Here is a 12,070-nt window from a genome sequence, read left to right as displayed (position 1 = left end):
GCAGTGGGGATGTGAGCGTGGTGTAGCGGGGATGTGATTCTAGGGCTGTGGGAATGTGAGCCTGGTGTAGCGGGGATGTGATTCTAGGGCTGTGAGGATGTGAGCGTGGTGTAGCGGGGATGTGATTCTGGGGCAGATGGGATGTGAGCCTGAGACAGTAGGGATGTGAGCTTAGGGTAGCGGAGATGTGAGTTTGGTGTGGCAGGAATGTGAGCGTGGCTCAGAGGGATGCGAGCCTGGGGCAGAGGGGATGTGTTTCTGGGGCTGTTGGGAAGTGAGCCTGAGACAGTAGGGATGTGAGCTTGGGGCAGTGGGGATGTGAGCTTGAGGCAGAGGGGATGTGAGTTTGAGGTGTTAGGGATGTGAGCTTGGGGCAGTGGGGATGTGAGCTTGAGGCAGAGGGGATGTGAGTTTGAGGTGTTAGGGATGTGAGCTTGGGGCAGTGGGGATGTAAGCTTGAGGCAGAGGGGATGTGAGTTTGAGGTGGCAGGGATGTGTGCTTTCTAGTGGCTGGGATATGATTCTGGGGAGGTTGGGAAGTCAGCCTGGGGCAGCGGGAATATCAACATGGGGCATCTGGGATGTCAGCCTGGGGAGGCAGAGGGAATGTGATGTTGGGGCGGGGTGGGTGTGAACTTGGGTTGGAGGGGATGTGAACCTGGGACGGTGGAGATATGAGTCTATATAATAAAGATGAATCTAATAATGATATAAAAAATTTTTATTAGATTTTTACTGTCTTGTATGAAGACTGAAAACATCATGGGAAACTAGACCATGGAATAAAACATAATGGGAAACCAGACCATGGAATATTTCCAAATTATTCCCTTTTTTTCCAAACCAGAGGACACCCCATACATTTTCTTCACACTATTAACTGTGTACTTGATGGGACTATTAATGAATATAATTATCATTGCAGTGATATACGCTGATCGTCGGCTCCACTCCCCCATGTATCTGTTTCTCAGTAATCTATCCATTATTGATGTTTGTTTCCCGACTGTCATCATTCCTAAAGTGCTCTACATGCTTTTCACTGGTATTAAAACTGTATCATTTACACAATGTTTCACCCAATTTTTCTTTTATGTCTTGTTTGGCACCACAGAAGATACCCTATTGTTTGTAATGGCTTATGACCGGTATGTTGCGATCTGTAGACCTTTACATTATCATCAGGTTTTGAGTAGGAGAACATGTTTGGGGCTCGTTGTTGCCATTTGGTCTTCAGCCTGTATAAATTCACTTTTAATTACATCACAAGCCTTGAAGATAACGTTCTGCAGTGCCAACAAGATCCACCATCTATTTTGTGACTTTAAGGCTCTGTTTAAGATCTCTTGTGGAGGCTTAGAGAAGTTCTTCAATCTCGTGTATTTTGAAATTTTAGTTCTTGTCGTGTGTCCATTTTTGTTCAGTGTTGTCTCATACTCAAAAATAATTTCCATTATTATGAATATTAAATCACGAGAAGGAAGAAGAAAGATCTTCTCCACATGTTCTTCTCATGTTACCGTCCTCCTCCTCTACTATACCACAGCCTCTTCTGTGCTATTAGCCCCAACTACAAAACACTCTAATATCTTTGAGCAAATCTGTTCGGTGCTGTACACAACTGTGACCCCCATGTTAAACCCTCTGATTTATACACTTCGCAATAAAGAAGTAAAGCATGCCATAAAGAGACTGTTAAAGGCAAAGTAGAGACGTATTCACACTGCTTTTGTACTTTTGTCTGCTGGATCTGTAAAGCTCACACATTTTACAAAAAACATCTCCATATGGTCCCATTCACCGGAATGATGTATGGCCTTGTGGGAAAAGATGCAGCATAATTTGTAATATATTGAGCTAATTCTGGGATTAGTCCAGAAGGTGGCCCTACTCAGTGATTGACAGTTTAACTATTTAATTGAGCATGCAGGTATAACCCTCATTATAACCGCCCACTGGACTCCTAAACTTAGAATGAGTTTAGAATTAGAGTAATTGTTTACTAGAATGTCTTTTCCCACTAACTAATATATCAATCTGCTCTGCAACTGCTCTACAACATCACACCAGGAGATTGGACTGCATTTTCAATGAGACGTGTTCCCTTTAAATTCTTTATGATGAACAAGGAGTAATAAATAATTAACCTGATAGAATGCACGTGATATTGGAGTTTGGAAGAGTAACTTTAAATAAAAAAAAACATATATTATTCGTAAATGTATTCTGTTTTATTAATATTTGGGTCCACATTATTAGGGTCAAAAACAAGAAGCATGATTCATTTTAAAATCCATTTTTGCTTCCTTTCACCCAGTGTTCCTAGGAAACTTAGATGGGATTTTAAAATCAACTCATTATCCTACAAAAAAATAAAGGAGGTTTGTACAACAGACAACCATAGGGATAGGTGACTATACAATGAAGTGTTATTAAAATCAGGCGTATATGTGTGTGAACAAACAGTACAGACCAAAAGTTTGGACACACCTTCTCATTTAAAGATTTTTCTGTATTTTCTTGACTATGAAAATTGTACATTCACACTGAAGGCATCAAAACTATGAATTAACACATGTGGAATTATATACTTACCAAAAAAGTGTGAAACAACTGAAAATATGTCTTATATTCTAGGTTCTTCAAAGTAGCCACCTTTTGCTTTGATGACTGCTTTGCATATTTTGAGAGGAATTTATGAAGAACTTTATGCTAGAAAGCTGATACAAAAAAAGTTGAAAGTTTTGGCGAAACATGTAAATTCACAAAAAATGTTGTGACTTTTAGCATTTTCTTACCAGCTTCCCACACATTTTGAGGATCTGGAGGAGCTCATCAGCAGGACGTGGCTTAGCACTGCCTGACAGATTACCATATTTTTCTCACTATATGCTCCGGACCATAAGACACAACCCAAATTTTGCGGTGGAAAATAGGAAAAAAATAATTTTATAAGATGGGGGTCTGTCTTATAGTCCGAATTTAAGGTATCTTACCTGAGGGGGTGGTGGTGAAGCTGGGTTAGGGGAGGCATAGTCCCTTCCCCAGGAAGCTGGCAGCAGCAGAAGTGGGAAAATGCGGCAGGCCCTGGGTGGGAGGAGGGGGTGTCCTAGCAATATGATGCTGCGGATCCGGTGTCGGCAGTGAAGCAGAGAGAAGTGCATTGCTTTCCCGGTGGTAAGGCAGAGCAGAGTGCATTGCAATGAATGAACTCCACTCTTCTCACAGCCGACATCGGGACCTTAACATCACCACACTTCCTGAAGAAGGCACCCTACCTCCTGTGATCCCGCCCCACCACTGTCGTAAGCCTGCATTTGGACTATAAGACGCACACTCCATTTTTCTACCAAATTTGGGGGGAAAAAGTGTGACTTATAGTCCCAAAAATACGTTAACTATAATTGATGTCATAATGTGGCGAAAAATGGTGCAAAAAATTCTCCGAGTCTACAGGTGCATGAGCAGCTGAAAGAAATGCCAAATTCATTAGGAGGCATTTAAGGGGTTGATACATTTCACCGATTTTTCCCTGTTAATTCTTCCTGGGTCCAACACTGCATTTCCACTGCTGCCTCAGTCTCTATTGATTGGCTGCTGTGGTGATGGCATACTGCAGACAATCACTGAGTTCAGCCATCTACATTGGCTGGGCTCACTGACTGACTGCAGTGCTGTTATTGTGACCACACCACTGAAGTCAATCAAAAGAGGCTGGGGCATCAGTGGTGAGGAATCAATAGGCCTGGATAGCCTACATAAAGTTGTTTGTTATTTTATACATCACTGCGAATTTGGCCTAAAAAAAAGTGAAAGGGGACAAACCCTTTAAGAAGTTAATACATAGCCTTCATTTATGCATAGATTTTGCCCTCATCTTCTCCAAAGTTTGGCTGGAAATCACTCTGTACAGGGAAGGCAATTTGTACAATGTTTCTGGAGTATAAGCCATTATGTGGCTGCAGAAGTCTGACGACAGTTCTGGCTGACATGCTCGCATGCTCCTTCCCGTACTTGTGCTCTTTACATACATGCCCAGTACCATCTGTACTTTTTTTAAGACATCCCTTTGGACATACATGTGCTTTATGCATATATTGAGCACAAGTATAGTGTGTATACTGACACAGACATGACAAACTCACAATCTCTTTGGAAGAGAGGCAACGACCAGTGGTTGCCAAGCTAGTGTGATGGGAGATAAAGGTGTACTGGTCCAAGTAAAAGCAATCAGGGAGTATCTTGCCCTAATGTGTGATCCCCCTGACCAGTCATGTCTGCAAATTGTGGATGTGACTGAATTTTGTGCACAGATCCATCTGCATCGAGAGGTGCGGAGCTGCCTGCCATTAAAGCAAGCGTCGTCTCAACTCAGACAAAATTAATGCATGCTAAAATTTTTTATTTTTCTTTTGCACTTGCACATAGAAAAAAAATTATCAGTGCTATTCATGTGCAGTCTGTTGGGCACATGTACAGCACACTGATAAAAAAAAATCACCTGAACAAAGATCAGGGACACAATTTTATCCGCTAGTGTGGTGCCCCTGCGGGTCCAGTTGCCACAGAGGTACTGCATCTCAGCCAGAGGTGTGGTACGCCACTCTCAGGTAAGGAGGGAGCACTACCCGGGACCCACACACCCACATCCAACACTACACCACTCCTGAGGAAAGGTCTAGATAGCTCCTAAGGGAGAGCACAGGCCTGGCCCCTGTCAGGAGGGTTGGAAATAAGTAGAGGAGGTGGGTGGAGGAAGTAGTTCTGGGGAGCACTGAGAGAGCAGTATAAAAAGAAGGGTGGAAACATCTAGAAGGGGGTTCTGAGGAGTGAGTTCAGTGAGTGAGGACCGTATGGAGTACTGTCCTGACAGCGAAGGGGCCCAGTCAAAGGGGCCCAGCAGGAGGAGAGTGAGGAGAGAACACCGGAGCAGTGGGGAAGGCTCCAGAGATAGAAGGGATCCTAGGGGCATGGCGAGTGCGGGATGCCACCCGTGTGCTCGAGTTCACGCTGACCATGGAGGGATCAAGGCCGCAGTAGGGGACCGGTCCCAGACTAGTGGAGTACTTTTAGGCTCAACTAGCAAACCGGAGGTTGTGGTATCTTCACATGCCATAGCCAAAATCCACACATAATCGCTGAAAAGGTGGCCATATAGGACCAAGGGGACAGACCGGACGTCGCCCGACAAGGCCTGCGGCCACTGGCTCAGGACACTATGTGTGAGGCGCAGGGCAGGACGGCGTGAGCCAGCGCAGAGAGAGAGATGACCTGAAGAGGTACACAGAAAGGGGTCCCGTGCAAGTGCTTCTAAGTTATCTGAGAGTTGGTTGGATCACTTCCCCAGAGAACACAGGCGGTTGAAACCTGGAGCAACATGACAACTGTGAGTAAAAGCTTGAAGACTGCACCCCACTGTGTGCTTGACTAATTGCTGCGCCACCTGCCTTGCACTACACCAACAACATCTACCTTATCAATCACTAATACTGCCCTGAGGCCTAGCTCTGCCCGTTGAGAGCTGCACCATCTTTGCTGCATCACCAACAGCCCCAGTGGATCTGAATAGCAGCGGTGGCCACATATAGCCGCATACCACGGGTGGCGTCACGAACATTATCCCCAAAACTTTATTCCCCAATACACTTTACTTAATTTACCACCCTGGGCCACGGACCGGGTCACTGCCACCGTGACTACCCTAATAGAAAGGATCGGCCTGGCTACCGAGTACCCCACGGCCCCAGGGGGTGCGTCACTCCTAACCCAGTGTCACGCCAGGTGTGAGTGCAACACAGAGGGGAAAGAGAAAGGGAGCCAAGACACTAGGGAAAGGGGGAAAATGTGACCTGCTAACCTGGAGTAACGTCAGCCTATCTCCCCCTAATGTCGCTATACAGCCTCGGCAGCTGTCGCCGATCACGTGCCTCGCCCTACTATCCCTGGCATAAGGCTATAGCTGGGGGTGGAAGGAGATGAGCACTAGTCAACCTTCGCTAGCACTCAAAAGACTAAAGGGGAAGACAATACAGGGGAATTACAACTTAGCTTTAGAAGAACTCCAACAGGATACACGGCCTAAAGACTCCAGAGAGGACGTGATGCTGCTTCAGCCAAGTTCCAAGTAGAAATGAGTATAACCAGTGACGCCCACCTATACACACAAGGTATATATACACCCAGACTAAAGGGAGGTAGTCGCTGGGTCCTAAACACAGCCACCCATCTAGGCAGCTGTCTGCATTGCCAAACGTGGAGATCTACTGCAGACTACTGCATGGCGACTGTCTGTCACCTCTGACACACCCGTGAGAGTACCCTCCCCCTACGAGTGGCCTCCGGACACTCAGGGCCGGGTTTCTCAGAAAAAGAGGTGTGAAAAGAGCAAACCAATCTGGGAGCATTCACCTCTGACTCTGAAACCCACGTCCTCTCCTCTGGACCATAGCCTTTCCAGTGAACCAAGTATTACAGAGAACGACAATGGAGACAACAATCTACTATCCTCGAAATCTCAAACTCCAAATTACCATCAACCATTACTGGGGGCGGTGGTAGAGGTGAGGGCTCAAGAGGTTCTACGTACCTTTTGAGTAAGGACCTGTGGAACACATTGTGAACCTTAAGGGCCGAGAAAGTTCAAGATGAAACGCTGCTGGGTTAATGACAGCGGTAATTTTGTAGGGACCAATAAACCTAGCTCCCAGCTTCCAACAAGGAACTTTCAATCTTATATTCTTGGTAGACAACCACACAAAGTCATTCACATTCAGGTCCGGACCTGGCAAGCGTTTTCTGTCAGCCATACGTTTATACCTGTCACCCATAGTCTTCAAATTACACAGAACACCCTGTCACACTGAGGAGAGTGATGAAGCAAACAGTCCCTCTTCAGGAACTCCTGAAGCTCCTCCCCCACTGAAAGTACCAAACTGTGGATGATAACCGTATGCACCGATAACTGCATGATAACTGTATGCAACCATATGAACGGCCTGTGGATTATTGACGATGATTATTGATGGCAAATTCTGCCAGCGGTAAGTAGGACTCCCAATCCTCCTGATTTTTGGAGACGAAACACCTGAGGTATGTCTCCAAGTTCTGATTGATCCGCTCTGATTGACCATTCGACTGAGGGTGGAAGGCAGAGGAAAAGGACAGCTGTACCCGCAGTCGAGAACAGAATTCCTTCCAGAACTTGGAAACAAACTGGGCCCCCCGATCAGACACCACATCGGAGGGAACCCCGTAAAGCTTCACAATCTCATTTATGAACACCTGAGCAAGTGTCTTAGCATTGGGAAGTGCAGGTAAAGCGACGAAGTGAACCATTTTACTGAAACTATATACTACTACGAAAACCACCGTTTTGCCTGCAGAAACCAGTAGGTCAGTAATAAAATCCATGGACAAGTGTGTCCATGGACTGCTAGGGATAGGTAGCGGAAGAAGAGTACCAGACGGACGGGTCTGCGAAACCTTAGAACGCGCTCAAATAATACAAGCAGCTATGTGTTCAATTACATCCTGATGCAACCCCGGTCACCAAAAACGATGAAAGAGGAGGTCCGAAGTGGCCTTACCACCTGGATGCCCAGTAAGCATAGAGTTATGATGTTCTTTACTTTACAGTGCAGATCAGGTGGCACAAATAACTTTCCTGAGGGGCAGGAGGCAGGTGCGTCCCCCTGAGCCTCCAGCACCTTACCCTCCAGTTCAAGAAAAAAGCCGGAATACAGCCGAAGACAATTTTTTAGAAAAGAAGTCGAATAGACGCCATTTACCAGGGGACGAACCCTGAGACAACACAGCCCCAACCCCGACATCCGAAGCATCGACCTCCACAATAAAGGGTTGAGAAACATCGGGCTAACTGAGTATAGGTGCAGTGGCAAAATGATTCTTTAAGGAAGAAAAAGCCTGGGGGGAAGCCTCCGACTATTTGGAAAAATCAGACCCCTTCTTAGTCATGTCAGTAAAGGGTTTCACTACAACAGAGTAATTTTGGATGAATTTCCTGTAAAAATGAGTAATGCCCAGAAAACGTTGTAGGGCCTTCAGGTTCTCAGGACGTTCCCAGTCAAGGACTGCACAGATCTTCTACGGATCCATCCGAAAACCTGAAGATGACAATAAGTACCCCAAAAACTGCACCTCCTGAACAGCTAAAACACATTTCTCTAGTTTGGCATATAGTTTGTTATCCCTTAATATCTGGAGTACCTGCTTTACATGCCCCAGATGGGTCTCAAAATCAGGTGAATAAACCAAAATATCGTCCAGATAGACCACCACAAACCTCCCCATCAAATGGTGAAAAATATCATTTTTGAAATGCTGGAATACCACAGGTGCATTGGTCAAGCCAAAAGGCATAACCAGACTCTCGAAATGACCTTCCGGGGTATTGAACGCTGTCTTCCATTCGTCGCCCTCTCTGATTCTAACCAGATTGTAGGCTCCCATTAAATACAGTTTGGAGAATACCTTAGCTCCCACAACCTGGCTGAACAAATCAGGAATCAGAGGAAGACAGAGTGGATCAGGGATGGTAATTTGATTTAATTGCCGGAAATTTAAACAGGGACATAGACCGCCATCTTTTTTCTTCACAAAGAAGAACCCTGCTGCCACGGGTGAAGATGAGGGTCTGATATGTCCCTACTCCAGACTTTCTGAAATTAAATCCTTCATGGCTTTTCTCTCGGGGCCAGAAAGATTATATAATCTGGACTTGGGTAGTTTAGCTCCGGGGGTCAGGTTAATAGGACAGTCATAAGCACGATGAGGAGGCAAATCTTGACACCCCTTCTCATAAAAAACGTCCTCAAAACCAGACAGAAAAGCAAGCAGCATCTCCGCAGAGACTGCAGCAATGGAAACATTCAGACAGTTCTCATGGCAGTAATCTCCCCATTCAATAATCTCCCCTGGCTTGCCAATCCACCAATAAATTATGTTTAACAAGCCAGGGGATACCTAAAACAATCGGAGTAGGGAGATTCTCCAAAACATAGCAAGGAATGATTTCACAATGAACTCAGCCCACCATCAGTTGCACATTATGTACAATTTGAGTAAATGCTTTCTGTGCAAGTGGCGCCGAGTCAATGGCAAAGATAGAAATAGGTTCAGCTAAAGCACAGCAAGCGAAACTATAAGTTTTCACAAACTCAGCATCAACCATGCTGACCCCGGCTCCACTGTAAAGAAACACAGAATTTTTTTTCGATTTTGCTCTCTAGCACCACCTCTGCAGTCAGTACAAAGCGGGAACTGCAGTTTGGCCACAAATCCAACCCTTGTTTATCCAAAGTAGTCTTGACAAATAAGGAAAGGGAGAAGGGGAGAAAAAAATCAGCTCACCCGACAGTTAACAGCTGGAGGCTCTGTGTGAGCTGATCCGACAACGGAATAGCCCTGGTTCCAGACACTCTTTTAGAACAGGAAAAAGAAATGTGGTCTTCCAGCGGATCTTCGATAAAATTAAGCTTTTAGTAGGAACATATAAAAGCAGCCATGTCACAAGGACAATACATGGGATAAAAGGACACAAGACATGATAGACATGGGACAATCATGTCTTGTGTCCTTGTATCCCGTGTATTGTCCTTGTGACATGGCTGCTTTTATATGTGCCTAATAAAAGCTTAATTTTATCGAAGATCCGCTAGAAGACCACATTTCTTTTTCTTGTTTATCCAACTCCAGACTGCCGAGAGTTAATCGAGTCTCTTTTTGTTTAGGAATTGAAAGACAGGTCCCAACAAAGTGTCCCTTTCCCACAAAAAAACATACGCTTTTTGAGACACCCCCTAACTGCATAGGTTCCTCCACCTCCCCCAGTACTTGTTCACCCCCAGACCACTCCCTTGGCAAAGGTACACAACTCTGACAAGAAGGCCCCGGAGAAGGAGGTTTCATCCAGCTATCCCGAAGGTGCCTATCCAGACATATGGCCAAAGACATGGCAGCCTCCAAGAACTGAGGGGTATCATATACAGCCATGGCATCTTTAAACCTTTCCGTTAGCCCTCACAAAATTGACTTTTAAGGGCTGAGTCATTGCATTTGGAATCTGTTGCCCATCTACAGAATTCCGAACTGTATGTTTCCACTGACCGATTCCCCTGCTGAAGGCAATGTAGCTTAGACTCAGCCAAGGCGACTTGGTCAGGGTCATCATCATAGATGAGGGCAAGAACTGCAAAAAAACCCTCCACAGATTGGAGACAAACCGAATTCTGCGGTAACCAAAATGTCCACGACTGAGAATCTCCCTGAAGTAGAGCGATCACAATTCCAACCCGTTGCTCCACATTACCGGAGGAGTAGGGATGAAGCTTGAAATACAATTTGCATGCCTCCTTAAACACAAAAAACCTGTCCCTACCTCCTGAAAACCTGTCTGGGAGGGCAACCTTGGGTTCAGGCTGGACAGGCCTACCAACAGAGACCCCCACATTGGTGGCCTGTAACCGCTGATACTGCTGATGAACCTCACAGCGGAGGTCATTCACCTCCAGAGACAGACAGACATACTAAAGGGAGTAAGGAAAAAAAAAAAAAGGTGCACGCCCAAAAGCACACACAGAAAAAAAAAAAAAAAAGTCAATCTTGTGTCGTTTTTTTCTTCTTCCCAAAACGTGCTCGGCTGGTTATAATGTCATGCCAGGTGTGAGTGCAACAGAGGGGAAAGGGAGCCAAGACACTAGGGAAAGAGAGAAAAGGTGACCTCCTAATCTGGACTAGCATCACCCTGTCTCCCCCTAACGTCCCTATACAGCCTCCGCAGCTGTCGCCGATCACGTGCCTCGCCCTACTATCCCTGGTGTAAGGCTATAGCTGGGAGTGGAAGGAGAATGAGCACTAGTCAACCTCCGCTAGCACTCTAAAGACAAAAGGGGAAGACAACACAGGAGAATTACAACTTAGCTTAGAAGAACTCCAACAGGACTCACGGCCTAAAGACTCCAGAGAGGACGTGATGCTGCTTCAGCCAAGTTCCAAGTAGAAATGAGTATAGATCTCCTGCAGACCACTGCAGGGCGACAGTCTGTCACCTCTGACACACCCATGACATCCAGTGAGAATAGTCTACAGATGCATATTGCACAGATCAAGACCAATCCTTATAATAAAAGAGTACCCCATCTGGATACAATATACAGCGGCGTATGACACATGGTAAGGTTTAAATACTAGACAGGTTATGACTGTCCCAATGGGTACACCTTGTCGTGGTGGGATGTCTTTTATGCTTTTTTATCAAAATAGCATTAACTAAGTTCCCTATGTTATTTACCTGTACCATCACTATTTACTTATGTCATTGCTGTAGGGTATATGCACATTTTGTTTTTTGGGTGCTTATAGTCAGGCTCAGATTTTTGGCTTTGCTGTAATCTCTTGTACTTTGTATAAACACGGGATGTGGTCCCCTTTGTGAGCTAAGTATTTAATCTACATAGCTTCCCATGGCTGGGTATCTAAGTTGGGGCCCTGTGTTGCTCTGCCCTTATTCTCATTGATGTTGTAAGACACATGGTAAGGTTTTAATACTAGACTGGTTAGGACCATCCCGATGGGTACACCTTGTCATGGTGGGATAGCTTTTAGGCCTTTTTGATCAAAATAGTGTTAACTAAGTACCCTTTGTTATTTCCATGTACCATCATGTACCATCACTAGTTAGTTATTTACTTGTTGCAGGGTATAGGCTCATTTTTTAGTGGGGGGTGGCTTTAATATACAGCAGTAGCATTAAGCATAAAAACTAATAATTCAATTGATAATAGGATAGCTGATAAAGATCCCCACTTCTTCGTTACACCCAAGGCACTTGTATCTTTTATTTCCTGCCTTATCATAAATAAGATCCCGGGTCTGACTCTTTGTCATCATTAGACATGAGCAAATTTATTCGAATAAAATCAAATTCTCTTAGAATATTTAAAAAATGTATTGTCTTCTTAATATAAATTGTTTGTAATTCACTCCGTGCAAATACAGTAAAATGGCGGCTGGGTAAATGGTTATTATCCAACATCCTACGTCTCTCCAGACC

General features: G+C 45.0%; 1 protein-coding gene across 1 annotated transcript; it reads left to right on the top strand.

Moving 5' to 3' along the window:
* Positions 1-792: 792 nt before the first annotated feature.
* Positions 793-1,710, top strand: LOC141250609 (olfactory receptor 1468-like). The gene has a single exon (XM_073670032.1). It carries the CDS (start codon positions 793-795, stop codon positions 1,708-1,710), a length of 918 nt encoding a protein of 305 aa, XP_073526133.1.
* Positions 1,711-12,070: the final 10,360 nt, after the last annotated feature.

The sequence above is a fragment of the Phyllobates terribilis genome, unplaced genomic scaffold (genome assembly GCF_046119375.1).
Source record: "Phyllobates terribilis strain yellow unplaced genomic scaffold, ASM4611937v1 Scaffold_5935__1_contigs__length_48133, whole genome shotgun sequence".
Taxonomy (NCBI): Eukaryota; Metazoa; Chordata; class Amphibia; order Anura; family Dendrobatidae; genus Phyllobates; species Phyllobates terribilis.
The sequence above is the reverse complement of the archived record's forward strand: the minus strand, read 5'-3'. Positions and strand labels throughout refer to the sequence as shown.

Excerpts from the sequence above, each read along its gene's own strand:
- LOC141250609 (XM_073670032.1), top strand. The coding sequence starts at position 793 with ATGGGAAACCAGACCATGGAATATTTCCAAATTATTCCCTTTTTTTCC.